At 39.5% G+C, this 21,834-nt stretch overlaps 2 protein-coding genes across 2 annotated transcripts in view; both read left to right on the forward strand.

Annotated features, from left to right (window-relative positions):
* Positions 1 to 1,024: 1,024 nt before the first annotated feature.
* On the forward strand, positions 1,025 to 1,860 carry NOP10 (NOP10 ribonucleoprotein). The gene is made up of 2 exons (XM_060098269.1): positions 1,025 to 1,149; positions 1,471 to 1,860. The coding sequence occupies exons 1-2, from the start codon at positions 1,096 to 1,098 to the stop codon at positions 1,609 to 1,611; spliced, it is 195 nt and encodes a 64-aa protein (XP_059954252.1). The 5' UTR covers positions 1,025 to 1,095; the 3' UTR covers positions 1,612 to 1,860.
* Positions 1,861 to 5,171: 3,311 nt separating this feature from the next.
* SLC12A6 (solute carrier family 12 member 6) overlaps positions 5,172 to 21,834 on the forward strand; it is an 88,099-nt gene continuing 71,436 nt past the window's right edge. The window contains exon 1 of the mRNA XM_060096546.1: positions 5,172 to 6,758. Coding sequence (XP_059952529.1) covers positions 6,488 to 6,758 — 271 coding nt within the window. The 5' untranslated portion in view covers positions 5,172 to 6,487. The remainder of the gene's footprint in view (positions 6,759 to 21,834) is intronic.

Here is a 21,834-nt window from a genome sequence, read left to right on the forward strand (position 1 = left end):
AAATGTCCTTCTTTTCGTCTGTTAAATTATTTTTGTTGTTTTATTATTTTTGTTGTTTTAAATTTTTGTTAAATAATTTTAATTTTTTAAACGGGTAATAATACATCAGCACGGTTAAAAAGTCAAACTATGCAAAATGGCATACACAGCAAGTCTCCCCCCACTCCTTTCCTCTGGAACCGAGTTCTTTATCCCAGAGGAAACCAGATTTCTTCTGAATCCTTGCAGAGGTATTTTATGCAACTACAAGTAAACAGAAACTATACTCTTAAAAACTTTCAGGTTTTTCTGTTAATAAGATTAATATATGTTACAATGTTTTTGCCGTTATAAATAGTACGGTAATGATCACCTTTCTAATGATATCTGGGTTCCAATTCTCATTTCTTTAAACTAGAGTCCTATGAGGAGAAATTGTACGTTCTTTTAAAAATTCGCAAACCTCTAGGAGGTGCATCTTATTATGCTATTATTAGCTACTCACCACTATAAGAAAGAGCGTTGAATTTGTGGTAGAGACCACTAAAACATACTTCACGACTTTCATAAAATAACTTCACGCTTTCTTCGCTGTACAGAATATTGAATACCCATCATGCACTCTTTACCGCCAATACTTTGAAATAGGGCGAGGGAACCGGATGTAAAATAGGGGAGGGAAGAAAACCTTCTTCTTTCTTCCCTGAGGTAAAAGGGGCTCTGGATCCTGGAGCCCTGGTTTCTCCAGGTGCTAGAAACCCATTGCCTCTGAAATGGGTGTGAATTTTGAGATAAAGACAGGATTCTATTCATTAATGTTCAATCTGTATCCATCCCTACCCCCCTCCAATGCCTAGAAGTGCCTGACACACAGTGGGCACACTCCACGTGTCTTAGGACGCCCGCCCGCAAGGTTGCGACTGGGTTGCAACGGGCCAAGTCCCGCGCTAGTGCGCCCCCCTTCTGGCCAGCTGGAGAAAGGCATAAACTGGACTACATTTCCCGGCGTGCTTTGAGAGCGAGACTTCCCGGCGCTACAGGAAGGAAATTAACACGTGAGGCCTTCAGTTAGGAGGCGTTGCAGACTGAAGGAGAAGCTCACGCTTCTGTGTGGTCATGTTTCTCCAGTATTACCTCAACGAGCAGGGAGACCGGGTCTACACGCTGAAGGTGAGAGGAGGAAACAGGTTGTGTATGGGCATGGCGAGAAATGTCGTTGGGAGGAACGGTTGAGACAAGCCAGTCAGTTGCCTAGCTGGGGGTGGGGGTGGGGGGGTGGGGGCACGGGACCGGAAAGCCCAGAAGCCAGGCGTGGTAGAAGCAGGAGTGTGTGGCTTCTTGATCTGAGCAGTCGCGGCTCCTGTCTTAATGTTTACCCTTTTCGCGCGGCCTCCTCCCCACCCCAGCCTCCATTTCCCTCACGACGCCAGTGATTGGGTTTTCCCACGACTCCAGTACTGAGATTATGTTCTCTCTTTCCTCCTCGAGCAGAAGCTTGACCCTATGGGACAGCAGACCTGCTCGGCTCACCCTGCTCGGTTCTCCCCAGACGACAAATACTCTCGACACCGAGTCACCATCAAGAAACGCTTCAAGGTGCTCATGACCCAGCAACCGCGCCCCGTCCTCTGAGGATCTCTTGAAATTTCACGTCTCTTCTGCCGCCTGCTAGCCCTCAGGAGACTTTCTGAAACCAGGCTCTTCCATCTGTGAGCCTTGAAGTCTTGTTACGACCCTCGCTCCTTGCATCCGGTCTCATCCTTGCCTTTGATCATGCTTGTGGTGAGGCCATCATGGTAGCATCCCCTTTAAAGGGAAGATGTTTGAATCTTCTTTTCATACTTTGAATCACTGCCAGGTTATTAAAATGATTTGAAAGAGCTCTTATTTTGTATGTTGTGGGAAGAAAGGAGTGGTTTAAAAACGAAAACGAGGGAGATGAGAGGGAAGAGTGCCCCAGGGGTACAAAAGACCACTTGGAAGAGAAACTTTGGTGGCTTCTGTAGCAGGAGCAGTGCTGTGCTTTGAGTCTTAGAAGCGTGCTGGGGATGGGGAAGAGAGCTTGAGAAAGACTCCTGTGCAGCTGTCAGCATCCACTGAAAAATACCCGTGTGCTCACTTAAGTAATTTTTTTGTCCCTTGAAATGACATCTGACTGAAAATGGAAGAGTTGCTTGAAAAATAACAGCAGCTATATTGTAGAGAAAAGGCATTGAATTGGAAGCCAGGAGACCAGGATTATCCCCTCTTTGAGAAAGTCAACCTGTTTAGTTCCATTTTTCTCATCATTTCTAATTGCTCTTCTAACTCTAAAATTGATAGGGTTCAGTGGTGGATCTTAATGTACCTACAGTGTTTGTCCAACCATTGTGAATAAGAATGCCTTTATGCATATTTACCGCCCCTCTGGAAATATTCCCAGGCTTTTAGTTCTCTCTTCTTACATACACCTAACTTTATATTCTTTCTGGTAGCTAGCGGGTATGTGGAACTCTACATGGATTTTAATTTAGAAGATGAGGTATGAGAGATTCGAGCAGGGATTTTTGTTGTTTTTCAAGCTACTCTTGGGGGTTATTTTTTTTTTTTTTTTAATCCTGGAAGATTTCTTAGGACGAGCTTCTATTATGGGGCAACCATAAATTTTTAATCCAATTACTTCATATTAGAGGGATGATGAGGCAAAATATCGTATACAGGAATTCAAGGAATGCTAGCTTCTTCCTTTCCTTATCAAGTTAATCAAGTCAGTATTTCCCAATCTTCTCATTCATGACCTTTGACATTGAATTTGAATGTTTGCTTAGTGCCACTGATTTTAAAATTGCTCTGTGAAGTTTGCATTCCAATGATACAATCTTCTTTTTCTACAATATCAAAGATTCTAGACTCCAGAAGCAGATGTAACTTAAATCAGCACAAATTTGATTTATCAAGACTGGCCCTGGAAAGGAGTAAATATGTTTCTCATGGACTCTGATGTCTGACTGTCCCAGCAGAAAAGTTCAGGATAGTTGTTGACTGCTGAGAAAAAAAAATCTCTAGACTTGGGTCATAGTTAATAGAAGACATGATTTTCAATCAGTTACTTAAATTTATGAGAATGGTGAAATGAGATAATTATTTCCTGTCAAGCAATTTTTTATTTCTTGGCCTGTTCACTGAACAAGGTTCTTAGCATAGAATCTGAGGGATTTTAAAGAGTCGTCCTATTCTATTAGGGGTTAATGATTGAAGAAATGTTAGATATTCTGCAAATGACTAGGAAAAGTATCTGCTATGGAAGTTTTTTTAAGAACTAAAGTCAGGGGAGTTCCCTGGCGGTCCAGTGGTTAGGACTCTGAGCTTCCACTGTTGGGGAGCTCAGGTTCGATCCCTGGTCAGGGAGCTAAGATCTGGCATGGCCAAAAAAAAAAAGAAAGGAACCAAAGTCAGTAAACGAATGCTATCAGTTTTTTAAAATGTTGAGTGTGATTCTGTCTTTATAAGTTACCCCCCCACCAAAAAAAGGATTAGCATTTTCCATGCTACTTACTGTGTAGACTGTAATGGAAAGGCAAATTGGTGTGAATATACTGATGATTTTTTTCCTTAAGAGATCTCCTAGGTCTGAGCACATTGTGTGATGTGCTCAGAAATGGGAGAAGAGTCTTAAGAAGTATAGTATAAAGTGAATGAAAATACTTTGATATGAAACAAAATTCGATGTTGTAGAAATCCAGGATTTTTTTTTTTAATGAAGGGAAAGTCTGTAAGATTTGAATGAACAGCAGGCATGCCTGAGGAGAAAACTGATCCCTCAGGGAGGTAAATTTCTTCCTTCCTCAAGTAAGAAAGCTGTAAGCCTGAATGAATAATCACAGGCTTTATAAAGAATCAAGCTTTGAGGAGATTTACATTTTAAATAGGAATTTAGTTTCCATTCTGTTACCTGAATCTTTTAAACCGGACATTGGACTTTGTGTGTCATTTGATAAAAGGGAATTTACTGGCTCACATCTTAAATACAGTTGTGATCTATTACTAGGGATGATCTTAAAACATTCCCACTTGTGCCGAGCAAGGACTCAGGCAAAGCCAGGGCCCAGATTGTTGAATTTAAATGTCTGGGTAAATAACAAGGTCCTGTGGTATAGCACAGGGAACCATATTCAATATCCTGTGATAAACCATAATGGAAAAGAATATTAAAAAAAAGGATGTCTCTGTGTATAACCGAGTCACTTTGCTGTACAGCAGAGATTGGCAAAGCATTGTAAATCAACTGTGCTTCAATGAAAAACTAAAATTAAAATTAATGTCTTGATCAAAGCTCTAGGAAATAATTTTCAAACAAAACATTGATGAGTCAAATTTATTGAACACTTCTATTCATGCATTAAATAAACATTCTAAGAAAAATATTCTGGTGGCAGTAGTAGGGAAGACACTGAATGGAGTCAAGAGAGTGTCTCAATGGCTTCTCCAGGTCTAAGATTAAAGACACTTTCTTTAATGGAGCTTTCAGTCTGACTAGAAAATGAATACAGCATTTTTTTCCAGTTTTACTGAGGTAAAATTGACAAAATTGTATATATTTAAGGTGTACAACTGTGATGATTTGACAGATGTATACATTGTAAAAAAAAAAAAGCACTTTTTAAAGGACAAGAAAAAATAAGGTAGCCCAAACTATATAAATTTGAGCATACAATGCTTTATAATAGACCACTACGTAAAAACTCCAATGAGGGTCCTACCCAATATATACCATATATTGGAGATATATGGTATTGAGAGGTTTATAATTTTTAAAGAAATTATGAGTGGTATTTTCAGGGACACTCTTAGTAAAGAGAGATGGTTTCTGAGGGTCTGAGGGGCATCGCCTGCTCCATGAAATACCTCCACCTCCAGAATGAGTTTGTGCAACACAGCAGGACCACAACACAGCAAGACCAAGAGCGAAAAACGTTTGTTTTCTCAGTTGCAGGCAGCTCCGGACCCCACACCCAACTACAATTCCCGTCGTGCTCCGGGCCTCCCACGCTCGGCCCCGCCCCTTGTCCGCCAGTCCTGCTGCGACCCGGGCGAGCGCATGCGCGGAGCTCTCCGCCACCTCGCGGGCTGCAGAAACTGGGCGGGGCTTTCGGGCGCTCGTGGGATTGTGCCGCCCTCCGACCGCTCCCCCAGGTTTCTCTTCGGACCGTTAACCTCGAATGAGGAACGAGCGGGGAGGAAAGGGAGGGGCTGCGGCGGCGCCGGCACAGCCCGCCGGGCCCGGGGCCGGGGGCGGCGAGGTCACGTAACTGCTGCTCTGGTATCTGACCGGGGAGGAGGCTACCTCCCCGGCAGCCCGAGCCCCCCTGCGCCCGCCGCGGCTCGGAAACAGTTACCCGCTGGTAAACAACAGCTGCGCGCGCATCCGAATCAGCTGGCGCCGGGATCCCGCACCTGCGACCTCCTCCTACCCTCATCCTCGCCGCTCCCTCCTGCTCAGCCAGGGCCAGCCTGCGAGTCCGTCTCCTCTTCTGTTAGGACCCGAAGGAAGAACAGCGAGGGGCTGACCTTGCGCCGGGGCCCTGGTAGGGGAGGAAAGCGTCTCCGGCAAAGGGGTGGCTCGTCCTGTCACACGCAGGAGAAACCCAGCAAACCGATCGGGGGCTCGATGGACTAGCAGCTACCTGCCACGACCCTGAACTGCAGTCCGCGGAGTCTCGATCCGCTAGCCGCCTCCTCCCAGATCCCAGGGACCTTTCTTCCAGAAGAGCGGGAGGGCCACCCCCGCAGACCTCTCGGAGGCAGGAATCCGCTTTGCCCCTGCAACCTCCTCTCCTCACCCTTGTCTCATTCTCCTCCATCCATAGTGTGGGATATTTTCCCCGTTATGCATGCTCACCTCTCCCACCAGACCCAAGTGGATTATCGGCCTCAAAAACATCGGGTGGCTCTACACCCATCTCCTCCCAGCCAGACCTGTGGGGTATTCACCTGATACACAACAGGTGGTCGGATGTACACCGTTTCGCAATCTGATCTATACTGTCTATATTCGCCTGATAAGGGTGGGCCTCTGCGCACTTTGCTCATCTAGCCGTGGGACATTTACAGATAAGGGACTAACTACCTCGGCAGAAACCTTAAGGTCGAGGAGAGAAAGGCTTCGTCACCTGCTTCTCTGAGACCATGGCTGTCTGCCCGCATCCCTGGACCAGGGGAGATAACTAGATAGCTCTTCATTCTGAAGGAACGAAGTTACACGAGATTGGCATCGTTTGTCTTTTTTTTTTTTTTTCCTTAAATATTTTTCAGCTGCTGGTAGTGCACTTTTTAGGACAGGCGGCTTGAATTCTGAGTAGAAGATTCTTATATATAGTGGCTTTTTGTGTGGTGTAAATCAAGGTAATTGAGAGGTTTTTTTTAAGTTATCTTTTCTATTTTTGCAACCAAAATTGCTACCGTAGGAGGAAGGGTTTTGCAGGGTTTTTTCTTTTTTCTTTGTCCTTATAAAGGAAAAGAAAAAGAAAAAATGCATCCTTCAGAAAACACCACCAAGATGGCTTCAGTTCGGTTCATGGTGACACCAACAAAGATTGATGACATTCCAGGTTGGTCAGACACCAGCCCGGACCTCAGTTCTCGATCCAGTTCCCGGGTAAGATTTAGCTCCCGGGAAAGTGTACCTGAAACAAGCCGTAGTGAGCCTATAAGTGAGATGTCTGGAGCCACCAGTTCACTGGCGACTGTTGCACTGGATCCAGCTAGTGACCGGACTTCTAACCCCCAGGATGTTACTGAGGGTAAGTAGAAACATAGACAACAAAATATTTCCATTACTGGCTTATTTGTCCAGGATGACAATATTCTGAGAAATCATTTTTCCATTATAGAATAATCATCAGGAACCAAGGTACCTCTTTTTGAGATGCTTAGGAACCCTTTGGAATAATGGTTAGCATAGTGGATCTCTGCAATAGTAATTTGGCATGTGCGAAGGTATGTGGCAAGAAGGAAAGTAGGTGTATGTTTTGACTTCCTCATTTTTGTCTTCTTAGAATTGAAATGGGTATTTTGGTTAAGGATGAATATCAAAGAATTTAACAATTTTCCAGCATGGAGAATCCTAAATTGTAAAATTTAGTGGAGAGTTGGCTTTGGGGCTCCAACTGTTACAGTTTGCTTTTAAGGCCAGTTATGAGGAGTAGTTATTGATCATATCTTAGTTACTGGCTTTCCTGCAAAGACTTCAGATACTGTATCATAAAATTCTTTAAAAAAATTATATTTTACAGAGACAGTGGTCCGAGTAGCTCAGCTCACTCAGGGTGAGGCTGGGTAGATCTGAGGGGGCTATCCTGTCGAATGGAGATTTCTGATTCCCACATAATTTCTTCACTTTGAAGTGTAGATGGAATGTACTGAGTGCTGAGACTTTGTAGTCAGGAAGTAGCACACAAGCCACTTCTGACTTATATTGACCACTGCAGACGTTCAGCTTCCTAAACCAATTTGTGTCTGTGGGCTTGGAGGTTTTCATTGGGTTTAGTGAGAAAGAGGTGATGAGATAAAACAGAGAGGTCATAACATTTTTCGGACTCTGAAGTAGAAAAGTTTGAGAAGTGCCATACTGCTTTATATATTTAGTTTTATGCAATGTTCTAACTAAGGTAGATCTGTCAGGTAATGAAAACTTCTCTTAAGAATCTTCAGGGTTCTTACAATGATATTCTACCCACATTTGAAAACCGTAGCTTCAGCCTCTGAATTGCCATTTTCCGGTGTCAGGAAATACTGTTCCTCCTAACCTAAAGGGTGCAGGAAACCAGAATGATTTTAGTTCCTTATTTCTGTTCGTGTTTTTTCATGTCTGGAGACAAGGTAGATTTGGTAAAGTTTATAGTCCTAGAATTCACTTATCCTTGACTAATCTTTTTTTTTTTTAATGAAGACATTACAGGTCGATTCCTGGACTTTTAACAATTTTCAACTTCTTGACAGACTTTACACTATGTACCATGGTGTTAAAATTACATTATGGAATAAAAAATAATTCATCATTTTCTCTTCTTACAAATTAATTCTAAATTGTAGTTTTAGTTTTTACCCATCATACTCTATTTAGGTTGTAAAAATACCAGATAAGACTGTAAGTGTTAATTTTTTTAATGCTGTAATTGTCATTAGGTAATTTATAGTTAAATGTTGTTGGGTTTGTGACATATATTATGGAATTGTATTTTTATTCTGTTTTTAAAAGTGGACTTATTTCAGTAATGTGTTAGTTAGCCTTGCAGAAACGGGATCCTTGTCCAGGCTTCTGTCCTTATCTATAAACATTCTTTAAGGTCTAGAGTGGTATTGCTTTACACCATAAGGTAAAACTGGGGATGTGTCTAGGTAAAATCTATCTCGTTTAGCTGGGTACAGAAGTTAAAGCTTGGTTCTCTACCTAACATCTTCCTTAATGTTTAAATAGTCTCTGGTACTAGATGAAAGGGAAGTTAACAGTCCAGCCATTAGATCGCACTTTTCCCGAGAGTATTCTTGGGAATCAAGTTTCCTACTTTCCCAATGACCTATTTTTCTCTTACTGTCTTTTAAAAAAATTCTTATGATGATCATCCTGTGATATATTTTCCACACTATCAGAGGGAACTGGTTAGAAATGTAATTATTTCACCTTTGGCCTTGTAATATGCAGATACCCTTATTGGACATAGATGTTGATCTTCAAAGGATGCTGTTGTCAAGGAAATCAAGGACATGTGTTAATCTACATTTGTCTCTGGGTTGGATTTAGCATAGGAAAACAACTACTTCCTCTTCTACAGTGGACTCTATCCTTAAGTTCATAATGTATTTCAGAATTGTGTTTGCTATTTTACCATTTAGAATTTTGTGATTTTTTTTTGTGGGGGGACCCTTTTTACATCCTTCAGTGGTTGCGACATTGGTATCATTCTCTCTCCTTTCCCCACAATTCCCATGCCTCCCACATTTCTTCCCACCTTAAGTTTCTTATCGTGTCATATACCTTTTATTCACATTACATTGCACAACCAGGGTGGGGTGACACACCAAATTTTAAGTATTTATTTCTATCTGTGTTTTAATTTTTTCCTACTCTTGGCCTTTTGAGTAGTAATTATCTTTCTGCTATCAAGGTGTTTATAGTTCTTTTTCATTTTGTCAAGGTTCCATTAGAACTTATGGGACTGTCAAGTTGGTAAATAAAATCAGCGATCTTAGCACTGTACTTGCTTATGCATGAAGAATGCCTTAAAGGTACAGAAGGAACTGCTGAGAGTGGATACCTCTGGACAGTTATGAAAATAGGGTGGAGAGTGGGAATTTTCCTTTATCTAAACAATTCAGTAGGGCATGTACAATTTTTTATATTGAGAGTGTATCACTTCTGTAATTAAAAAAAATTTTATGAGCCATAGCATGTTAGTTAGGGAACCTCAGATGATCAAGAATCAAATTCTGGTCAAAGCCCATTTTAATAAATGAGGAAAATAAGGCTTACAGAGATAGTTATTTGTAGATCATGAGTGGCAGAGCCAAGACTGAAATGCAGGCCTCCTGACTTCTGTCCAGGGCTTTCCATTACATCATTTTGCCTCTGCCATGATGAACATTGTTTACATTTGCCTCATAACCATTTGGTTAACTTAAATGATTGTTAAAATAATAATACCAAAATAGAGAAGAGAACATATTTTTATATGTCTTATACATTTTCTAATAACATTTCAACCTTTTACAATTCAACAAATGCTCCCTGAGGCTCTGATATGTGTGAGGCACTCCAGTAGGAATTATAGGAAATGCTCAGGTAAAATATAGGTTCTGCCTTTGGAGCGCTCATGGAAATAGTGGTGAAAATGACAAGAACACTTGCACCAACATTTACTGAGCAATTATTATGGGCCAGGCTCTGTTCTGGGTGCTAAGGATGCAGGACTGAGAAAAAGAATCCAATTACTGTTCTAAGGAAAGTTATGATCTAATAGAGAAAGCAAACAAATTTTCATATAAATTATAATGCTGTATGATAAATGCAGGAATAGAAGTATACATCAAGATACAAAAAAAAGAAAAATACAGCAAATTTTAGAATAATACAGTAGAAAAATATAGTTAAGGAAAATGATGAACTGAGGTAAAATGGAGACACCGAGAGACTGGTGGACTTGACGAGGTAAAAGTGATAGTGAATGATGTAGAGGGATTGAAGACTGTGATCAGACAGACGAATGTTGGGGTTAATGGATTCAGAGGTGGGGCAGTTCCAGTGTTAACATGATCGAGTGTGCAGCCTTGGGAGTGGGTTTCTGAAGTGGAGTAAAAATAAAAAACACTTGAGTCAGGACCTCTAAGTGTATCAACTTTGAGGCTGGCTGTCACCAAGTTTTAGTGAGGGATGTTGGCTGGTAGAGATGCAAAAATTATTTAGATAAGCCCCTCCTTCATGGAGCCACCTCTGAAACCTTTTCTCATTCAACCCGACACCCAGATAGATCAGATCAGTTCTTTAAGTCCCTATATCTCTTATACAGACTACTACTAGAGCACCTATTTCACTGAATTTTGTTTTTTTTATTTGTTTGTTTACATATTATCTTTCTCGGTTAGGCTGTAGGTCCTTGAGGACAGGGACCTGAAGACCATAATGCTCTTAAGAGCATAATGCTGTTGACTGAAAAAAAATGCACAACCTAAAAGTTGAGAATTATGTTTTACTTGACAGACTTACTGAGGACTTAAACCCTCAGTAAGACAACCTCTCATACAGCTCTGAGGGACTGTTGTGAAGATGTAAGGGAGGAGCCAGGATATATAGGAGTTTTTGCAAAAAAAACCCCAAGTGGTCGAAACATCAAAAGATTACTGCCAATTAAAGAAAAACAGACATCTCAAGTTATTGAATTTAGTGCTGTTCTGTGTATGAGAAGATGCAAGACTCTGGGCTTATTGAAATTATTCCTTTGAGATGCGCCTTAGCTATCTAGGGCCAGTATCCTGTTTTTCCCCATCTTGAATCCCCTCAGGGTGCACCATTGGGGGTGGCTGCAGTGACTGATGGCTTGATGGCCTCAACATCCTTTGTTCACTCATATGGCAGGCAACATTCTTTGTCCACAGTATTTAAAAGCTCTTCAGCCAGAGTTGGAGACCATAGCTCAGAAGGGAAGAGGGATTAATCTTATATGCATGGGAAGAACTTTCCTACCTGAGGTGGGCTGCGAAGGGTAAGCAGCTGTTCACCAAGTGGACAAGGCCCAGCAGGCCTTTCCTTAAATGCCAGTAGGTCTTACAGAGTATTTATCTGCACTTGGTGCCATTATATTACATATGGATGTTTAGCCCACTCTGCTGGTCTACCAATAATTCTGTGTGTTATTTGTAGGTCACATCAATCTCTCATGCTAGGGTTAAATAACGTTTGACTAAGAATCAGAATAATGTTGCAAAGCTATCTTTTTATTTTTCATAGGAGCATGTTTCAAAGTACCAAGCAATCTTTTTATACTTTTGGAAAAAAGTTCTAGTTTTTTGCCCCAAGCAAAAATAAGTGAATTACATTGTATTGCCAATTGCAGGTGACTATTACCTTTCTTTTAAATATACCTTTCATATTATATGGTTATTGAATACTACCATTTCACTTTGACATACTAACAGAGAGCTGTAACTAACATTGTGTAACATAATAAAATGGATAGTTTTATAAAAACACATGGATTTGGCACCTTCTTAGCTTTCCTGATAGCATCTTCTGATAGATTTTTCTTTCAAGCTCGATTCCTCCCCCCACTTTTTTTAAAAGACAAGTAGCACTTGTGTGAAACGTTTTGGTTACAGACCCCATCTGTTTTTCCCCCTCTCCTCCATACTGCAAAGCCAATGATTAAACTTTATAATATACTACTTTACACCACAAGTAGCAATCAGCTAAATACAGAATGTGGGAATTTTTATTGAATAACTAGAATTTTCAACAAATAAATGGCATGGAGTGGAGGAGAAAGCAAAGGGGTGCGGGGGGTGAGCTGTTACAGATAAAAAGCTGTCAACCAAATGCAATGTGTGGACTTTCTTTGGATCCAGATGTGAACAAAACAACTGTAAAAAAACCACTTTTGAGAAAATCAGGGAAATTTGACCACGTACTTGGTGTTAAAAAATATTAAGGAATTATTGTGAATTTTCTTAGGTATATTTATGACATTGTGGTAATATAAAGCCCTTATCTGTAGAGATATGTATTGACATATTTACAGGTGAAACGAAGTGTACTCCACCCTCCCTCCCCCCACGCCACAAAACAGTTGAGGAGAGATAGATACGATTGGCAAACATAATTTGTTGAATTAGATTAATGAGGATTCATTTTACTGTTTTCTCTGATTTTGTGTATATTTGAAAATATCTGTAATACAAGCTTTTAAAAGGTTGGACTGCAATCCAGAAAGTTACTTTATTTATTTAAATTAATTTTATTTATTTATTTATTTTTGGCTGCATTGGGTCTTTGTTGCTGTGCGCCAGTTTTCGCTGATTGCGGCGAGCAGGGGCTACTCTTCGTTGTGGTGCGCGGGCTTCTCATTGCGTTGGCTTCTCGTTACAGAGCATGGGCTCTAGGCGCGCGGGCGTCAGTAGCTGTGTGTGGCGGGTTCTGGAGCGCAGGCTCAGTAGTTGTGGCGCACGGACTTAGTTGCTCCGCGGCATGTGGGATCTTCCTGGACCGGAGCTCGAACCCGTGTTCCCTGCATTGGCAGGTGTATTCTTAACCATTGCGCCACCAGGGAAGCCCCAGGAAGCTACTTTAATAGAAAGGACTTTCTTTTATAGATTCTGTCCTAGAATACTCTAGATATTTGATTAAATATTAGTGATTGGAAGAGTGATTGCTTCAACTTCTTGTCTTTTATCTTAGGTGGTCTCTGCTATATCCTCACTAATTCTTTCCATGAGGTGCCTCATTCTTTTCCTGTCAGAGGCATGTTTCTTGATTCCAGATTCTCATAAACTTTGCTTTGATATTACCTGTACTGGAATGGAAGAGAAGGAAGAGGACACTCCTGGGTACCTAAGAATCTTATAAAAGTCATGCTTTTCTGGGCTTCCCTGGGGGCGCAGTGGTTGAGAGTCTGCCTGCCGATGCAGGGGACACGGGTTCGTGCCCCGGTCCGGGAAGATCGCACGTGCCGCGGAGCGGCTGGGCCTGTGAGCCATGGCCGCTGAGCTTGCGCGTCCGGAGCCTGTGCTCCGCAACAGGAGAGGCCACAACAGTGAGAGGCCCGTGTACCGAAAAACAAACAAACAAAAAGTCATGCTTTTCTAATGTTAAGGCTCTTCGAATAAGGGGAATGTTTCTAATGCTGACGTTTAAGGCAATTTGTACTGACCTAGAAGGACGATATTTGCTGTAAACTTTTGAATCGTGGTACTATTTTTGCCTCTTCTGCGTAATAAATACTTCTGGACTAGCCAGACCCCTTGCAAGCTTCACTGGAGAAGGGCAAACTGGTTTCAGTCCCCCCAACCCCCTTGCCCTTTTGGCCAGATGTAATCTGCACAGCTGCACCTGGTGGGCTTGTTGACTCAGAATAGTGCAGATCTTATGTGTTTCAGTTCTTGGTGATGTGTTTCTTAGCAGTAGGTATGAAAATTTGGAGAGCCGTATTGTAGGAATTATGAAAGCATTTTATTTTGTGATTGTGTAAAACAATGTATTATTTTAATGAAATTTTATAAGTAAATGGAAAACCAAGAAGATATTCCCCATTAAAACCCTGTTATTAATGCTTTGGTGTACTTTGTAGAATCCCTGCAATTATGTATAAAGATATGAGCACAAGACTGCAGAACATGCAATACCACACACACACACACACAGCACCTTGCTTTAACTGCAGAAGTTTAATAGTTGATTAATAGGAAATATTATTACCATATTTGCTCAGTTCTAAGGTGTACATTTGTCATATATTTTGGGGGGGGGGCTCTAGGCGTGCGGGCTCAGTAGTTGTGGCTCGTGGGCTCCAGAGCGCAGACTCAGTAGTTGTGGCGCACGGGCCTAGCCGCTCCGCGGCATGCGGGATCCTCCCAGACCAGGGCCCGAACCCGTGTCCCCTGCATCGGCAGGCAGACTCCCAACCACTGCGCCACCAGGAAGGTCCCCATTTGTCATATTTTTAACATTTCTGATATTCAAGTGCATTTTACTTTTGAAGAATTTTAAGCTACTGTTAAATCACAGGTGAAATTCACAGGTAACAAGGTTTCAGAATCGAACCAATATTGTACAATTAATAAGTCAATCTGAGAGGCTATGCAAAACTTGAAAATTTGAAATTACCGCTGGATGTTTTAACTGAAAAAATGTAAGGGCTAAAGCTTTTTTTTGTTTGTTTTTTCCTTAAAATTTAAGTTTTTGTACTTGGAAAGGACAGAAATAGAAAACAAAAGCTGTATTAAGTTGTTAGGAAATGGCAGGTATACTTAGGTCTTAATCCTAACTTTAGTTTTTGTTTTTTTCTTTTTAAAATTTCCTATTATTTTAACTGAGAGCTGGGTTTCAGTCTTCTGCTTTGTATTTTTGTTACTCCATTGCTAAGCCTTATTACATTTCATATGGCCTTGAGAAATCCGTGCAAGATATTCCGTTGATAGCATTCATCTGTTTACAGTTGGAACCATTTGGTAGATAGCTTTAATTTTTGGCAAAGTGGCACCTAAATTTCTTCCATTTTACCAGACAAGGCTGTTTTTCCTTTTGGGGTAAGGGTATTCATTTTTCATATTGCTAATTTTAAAAAAAGAAAACACTAATAAGTTTAAAACTCTTGTATACACACGTACATTTTCACTTCGAGGAGCTATGATAATTGAATCCAACTGAAATTTATCTTTATTTTAAGAGCATTTGCTTTTAATATTTGAGCTCGTTTTTTTATATCCAGAAATAATACTTATTTTTACAACAGTTAATTTACATCCCAAGGTGCATGTAAAAAATTCTGCTTTTTATTTTTATTTTTTTTAATAAATTTATTTGTTTTTATTTTTGGCTGTGTTGGGTCTTTGTTCTGTGCGCCGGCTTTCTCTAGTTGCAGCGAGTGGTGCGCAGGCTTCTCATTGTCGTGGCTTCTCTTGTTGCAGAGCACAGGCTCTAGAGCGCAGGCTCAGTAGTTATGGCACACAGGCTTAGTTGCTCCGCGGCATGTGGGAGCCTTCCCAGGCCACGGATCGAACCCGTGTCCCCTGCATTGTCAGGCAGATTCCCACCCACTGCACCACAAGGGAAGCCCCCTGATTTATTTGTTTTCTAATTTAGCAATGTTCTAATTTCCAAATAAAATTTTAGGAATTAATAGGAAATAGAGAACAGGCTTTCCTATTAGATGAGGTTAATTCTTTCCTTTGCTGAAAAATCATCAGTTCTGATACTTTTTCATTTAAAAAAAAGGTCATTTTCTTCTGAGCTAAGGTGGATTTCTTCTCCAGGAAAAAGCTGAAGCTGATAAGGTTAAGTAACCTGCCTAGGGTCATAAAAGTAATAAATTGAAGAATAGTGATTTGAACCCAGTGTTTGTGATTCTAACACCAGTGTTATTGTCATTACACTTTCTCTGCTAATGGTGGCTGGCTCTGTTGAAACATTTATTCAACTGCAAATGTATAATAGAGCAAGCATAAGGAAATGCATCTTTATCTTCTGGGTACATTTTTGCAATTATTTTGCCTGGGATTGGGGGCATGAAAGGAAATCGTTTTTTAAAAAAAGTAGTAAAATGACATGTTTCCAGAATAACTTAAGGTTCTGTGTTCCTAACAAGAAATCTGGCCTAACAATGTGTATTTTACTCTCTTTTACACAAATGATCTCAGATAACTAGGGCAGTATAATAGTGCTGAATTACATGAACAGTTACTGATTTAGTTACATTAGTCTGTCTAAAGTTAATGAATATTCATATTTTGACCCATGTCTCAGTAGATCTATTTTAAAATGGAGTTTTGTTTCAGGGGAGGAAGGAAGCAATAACTTATAAAAACACTTGTTCTCTGAGGTGAAAATTAAGAAGGAAATTTTGTTTCAAATTATGTTTTCATTTTCTTTTCTTTACATTTTTAGAAATATGTTCCAAGTTTTGACAGTATGGTGCTTAACATCAGTTTTATTTTCTATACAGTATTGGTAGCCTTGACTAGAAGCCCATATAGCATATTTCATAATAAAAGAATGAAATGTCATACATCAGAAATGAGATTCTGAGTTACTGAGTAGTCCATGTTGGTAGCTGCCAGTGCTACCTCTGGTTGGTGATTGTTGGGTCCTATCATACCTAGGGTATAATGACATTGAGATGAGCAGTCTTATATAGGGAATTGCAATATTGTGAAAAAGATAACAGTAGAAGCTGAGGGCTCTAAGTACTCAGAGGCTTTTGATAACGCCTTCTTTAGTATTTGGATCAGTAGCCAAAATGGAAGGCGTAGCTAGCAAATTAGCTAGCCATCAACTATCCTACTACATTCTTTCCTCTAGCGAAGACTCACAACTTTAGGTCCCTGTAGAAGTAACTGGGCAAGGTAGTGCTGTGTTGTGCTCTCAAGATTCTTTCTATGCTTATACTGTATTACAGTATATTGTTTTATATTGCCTTTTATTATGTAGCTAATTGGATAACAAGACTGCGAACTCCTTGAGGGCAGGAGCAGTCTTGTTCTCCATTGCATTCCTGTTTCCTGGCACATAGTGAACACTCAAATATATATTGAATAAATGCATGATTCCTTCAGCCTCAGTAAAGCATAGATTTTTCTGATGTTTTGATTTGGAGAACTCTTTGTCATCCTTACCCTACAATATTACGAATCCATCAGAAAATAATGTCTTTTATGTATTTACTATCTTTCAGTCGTTAGTCCCAAAATACGTTATTCATTATTCATGCCGTTTTATAAAAATCTATTCATAGACAATTTTATGTAATTTTGAGATTTAGAAGTCTCAAATCCTTACTATCCATGATAGTTGGTCCTCATCAAAGTAATTGATTCATTTAAGTCTTTTTATAATTGTCTACGTAGTAAGGCAAAATTTAGTTTGTGATCATTTTTATATTTTAAATTAACATTTACTGTCCCAGTGTCTGAAGGAGAAAAAGGTTTTGCTGAGTATGGTAAATAGGAAATTTGTATATACATAATGAGAATCTGTATACTTTTCAGGCTCCAACTATATCTCTAAATTTAGGTAGTGAACTGCTCATTCTCTTCTAGCAGAATGTTTAGATCATTCTCTAACAGAGCCATTCAGAGTGTTGTATGCAGACAGTGCTGGACCATGAGCTATTTATTATGTCTGTGAGGAGATGAGTTCAGAAATTCAGAGTTTTTAGAAACTTGCATAGCAGTTTGTTAAAGCAGGTTTATGTCTATTGTATCTATAAAAATTGGAATTTGTGTTTTGTATATTTTTCATTTTCTAGTAATTTTTATTATTATTATTGGGGTTTTTTTTCAAAATTTTTAGCCCACAATGAACTGGAAGTTTAGAGGAAAATAGTCCTTTAACCAGAGATAATTTGCAATGAGATTGTGTGGTTCTAGATAATTTGCATAGCTTTTGTACAATACAGTTCTCAGTTTCTGCAAACCAAGAGGAAATACATATATGATTTGCTTTAAAATTGAATGGTTTTTAGTGATGGGATATAACAAAATATTAAAAACTGATAGAGAATCTTTATGTCGGAAATAATTTCCCACTGACTTTCCCTTGTTTCAGTCTTTTCACTGAACCTAATTTGTCTTCATTTTTTTAATAAATGGGTTGAATAAAATAAAATGCTGGTTATCATGAATTGTTAGCCATGATTAAAAATTAATAATAGAATAGTGTAGAACGGTAAATTTTACTTTCAAAATATTACCCAAAGTAGACACATCCTTTTAAAGAATGGGCATGCTTTTTTAAAAATACAGACATAATATAGTCACAAGTGTTTTACTGAAACTAATAAAATAAATATAATATGTATAATATTTAGCCTAATGTATAAAGCACTGTGGAAGTAATACCATAAGAAATGCCCTTTTTGCCCTAGCCTGGCCTTGTATCTTACTGCTTCAAAATACCATAGATTTTTTTAAAAATTTATTTTATTTAAGTATAGCTGATTTACAATGTCGTGTTAATTTCTTCTGGACAGCAAAGTGATTCAGTTATATTATATATATATTCTTTTTCATATTCTTTTCCATTATGGTTTATGACAGGATATTGAATATATTAATAGTTCCTTGTGCTACACAGTAGGACCTTGTTTATCCACTCTGTATGTAGTAGTTTGCATCTGCTAATCCCAAACTCCCAATCCACCCCTCCCTCACCCTCTCTCCCCACTGGCAAGCACAAGTCTGTTCTCCCATGGATATTGCTGTTGTGGTGGTGGGGTTTTTTGTTTTGTTTTTTGTTTTGTTTTTGTTTTTGTTTCTTTGGCCATATGCCATGCAGGATCTCAGTTCCCCGACCAGGGATCGAACCTGGGAACCTGGGCCCCTGGCAATGGAAACGTGGAGTCCCAACCGCTGGACTGCCAGGGAATTCCTTGGGTTTTTTTTTTTTTTTTTTTTAATGTGAAAGTGTAAGTATTTCAAGCCTGTATGATGACTCTCATTTCAAACAATATTCAACACTCTAGAATCAGGAAAAGCATTTATGCAGCTGCCTGAATTTTATGTGAAATGAAATTTGATCATAAGTGATTTGTTTTATACTCAGATCCAAAGTTTTTTAGATTTCAGTAAACTTCATTCAGTTCATTGTATTTTTTTCTGACATTTTTTAAATGAAAAATTTCAAACGTATACAGAAGTTGAAAGATTGTATGGTGAACACCCATATCCATATCCTCCAGATGCTACAATTAACATTTTGCTATATTTGTTTTTTTTTTAACCACATTTATATTTATTTATTTATTTATTTTATTTATTTGGTTGCACCGGGTCTTAGTTTAGTTGCAGCTGGCAGGCTCTCTTAGTTGAGGCATGCATGTGGGATCTAGTTCCCTGACCAGGGATCATCGAACCCAGGCCCCCTGCATTGGAAGCACCAAGTCTTAAACACTGCGCCACCAGGGTAATCCATGCTATATTTATTTTATCACATATTCATCCCTTCCATTGATCCATCCATTGTTGACGCATTTCAAAGTAAGTTGCAGACATCAATGTGCTTCACACCTAAACACTTCAGTATGCATATAATTAATGTGTGATGTATAATTTTTAATGTTTTTGAGATTCATCCATGTTGTTGAATGTATCAGTAGTTCATTCCTGGTTATTGTTGGGTAATAGTCTATTGTATGAATGTACTATAGGTTGTTTATCTTGTGATGGATACCTAGACTCTTTCCTGTTTGGGCTGTTATGAATAAATCTGCTAAAAACATACATGTTCAAAAGTTTTTTTGTGGACTTAGCTTTTATTTCTCTTGGGTAAATACCTAGAAAAGGAATTGCTGGGTCATAGGGTAAGTGTATGTTTAAACTTATTAAAAAACTGCCAGACATTCTTCCAAAGTCATCACACCAACATTCACATCAACATTTGCTCTACATCCTTGCCAACAGTTTTTTTTAATAGATTTATTTATTTAATTTATTTATTTTTGGCTGCATTGGGTCTTTGTTGTTGTGCGCAAGCTTTCTCTAGTGGTGGCTGCTCTTCATTGTGGTGCGCGGGTTTCTCATTGCGGTGGCTTCTCTTGTTGCGGAGCACAGGCTCTAGGCTTGCAGGCTTCAGTAGTTGTAGCACTTGGGGTCAGTAGCTGTGGCTTGCCAACTCTAGAGCGCAGGCTCAGTAGTTATGGTGTATGGACTTATTTGCTCCACTGCATGTGGGATCTTCCCGGACCAGAGCTCGAACCCATGTCCCCTGCATTGGCAGGCGGATTCTTAACCACTGCACCACCAGGGAAGCCCCTTGCCAACAGTTTTAACTGTGATTTTAATTTGCATTTCCTTGATGGCCACTGAGCAGTTTTTCAAGTGCTATTAGCCATGTGTATAGCTTCCTTTGTGAATTGTCTATTTGAATCTTTTGTTCATTTTCTTTTTTTAAAATTTATTTTATTTATTTATTTTTGGCTGCGTTGGGTCTTCGTTGCTGTGCACAGACTTTCTGTAGTTGTGGCGAGCGGGGGCTATTCTTTGTTGCGGCGTGCAGTCTTCTCGTTGTGGCGGCTTCTCTTGTTGTGGAGCATGGGCTCTAGGTGCACGGGCTTCAGTAGTTGTGGCACATGGGCTCAGTAGTTGTGGCCCCCAGGCTCAGTAGTTGTGGCCCATGGACTCTAGATTGCAGGCTCAGTAGTTGTGGTGCACGGGCTTAGTTGCTCCGCGGCATGTGGGATCTTCTTGGACCAGGGCTCGAACCTGTGTCCCCTACGTTGGCAGGCAGATTCTTAACCTCTGCGCCACCAGCGAAGCCCTTGCTCATTTTCTGTTGAGTTGTCTTTTTATTATTAAGTAGTAGGGGATTTTTGTATACTCAAAATACAAGTCCTTTGTCAAGCATATGTTTTATGAATATTTTCTCCCAGTCTTTGACTTGCCAATTCATTTTCATAATGGTGTCAGTTTATTGTATTTTTTCAACAGTTTATTATGAAAAATTTCAAAAATACAGAAAATTGCAAGACTTAGAGTGAACACTTGTGTACTCACCACCCAGAATCTATCATTAGTATTTTATTATACTTTTCCTGTCATATGTCTATCCATTTATCTTAGTATATGCATTTCAAGGTTTCAAGGTTCAAATTGCAGATATCAGTTCATTTTTCCCAAATACTTCAAAATCATATTGTTAGTTAGAATTTAGTATCTGTTTGCAGCTTTTTTTCTTTTGAGTTAAACTTTTCATACCATGAAATACACAAATTTTAAGTGAAGATTGACTGAATTTTGACAAATGCATATACCTGTGGAACTTTAAACTCTATCAAGATGTGGAATATTACCATCACTCTACGAAGTTCTCTCGTGCCCCATCTCCACTTCCATTCCCCCAGAGGCAACCACTGTCCTGTTTTTTTTGCACCACATTACTTTGGCCAGCTCTAAAACCTCCTATTAGTGGCTCCATATATTATGTACTCTTTCGTTTAAGTACTCTTAACAAAAAAAATAAACAAAAACTTTTGTTTATGTACTCTTCTTTCACCTAGCATAATGTTTCTGAGATTCACCTATATTGTTGTAGGTATCACACTGGTTCATTCCTTTTTATAGCTGAATAGTAATCCTTTGTATGAATATATCAGAGTTTATCCATTCTCCTGTGGTTATACACCTGGGTTTCCAGTTTTGGCCTGTTGTTAATAAACTGCTATGAACAATCTTATACTATTTTCATTCAGGGGGGTAAATACTGAGGAGTGCAATTGTTGAATTATAGGGGAAAGTACCAGACCCCTTTCCAAAGTGGGTGAACCAATTTACACTCCAGTAACAATGTATGAAAGTTCCTTTCATTCCACTTTCTCACCAAAATTGTCAGTCTTACCAGTTTTAGCCATCATGGTGGCTGTGGAATGGTATACCTCATTGTGGTAGTTTGTTGTACTTTAAATAGCTGTTTCTTACATCCCACCTTCTCTGTCTAACCACTGTTCCTATATAGCACTTACGCATCTCTTCTTTGCCACTTTCCCCCCACCAACATTTTCTATATTACTTTAACCTTGCCTTGAATTTTTTATGCCTCTGCACTGTTATCTACAGTCCAGTCTAGGAGAGAACTATTGGCAAGTTAGCTCTCTCTCAAGTTGGTAAATAAATTACTCATCG

The sequence above is a fragment of the Mesoplodon densirostris genome, chromosome 4 (genome assembly GCF_025265405.1).
Source record: "Mesoplodon densirostris isolate mMesDen1 chromosome 4, mMesDen1 primary haplotype, whole genome shotgun sequence".
In the NCBI taxonomy this organism is placed as follows: Eukaryota; Metazoa; Chordata; class Mammalia; order Artiodactyla; family Ziphiidae; genus Mesoplodon; species Mesoplodon densirostris.

What these genes read in the sequence shown, in the direction of transcription:
- NOP10 (XM_060098269.1), top strand. Translation starts at nt 1,096, where the DNA reads ATGTTTCTCCAGTATTACCTCAACGAGCAGGGAGACCGGGTCTACACG. An exon ending in ACCGGGTCTACACGCTGAAG is followed by an intron (nt 1,150 to 1,470) that starts GTGAGAGGAGGA and finishes CTCCTCGAGCAG; the next exon opens with AAGCTTGACCCTATGGGACA.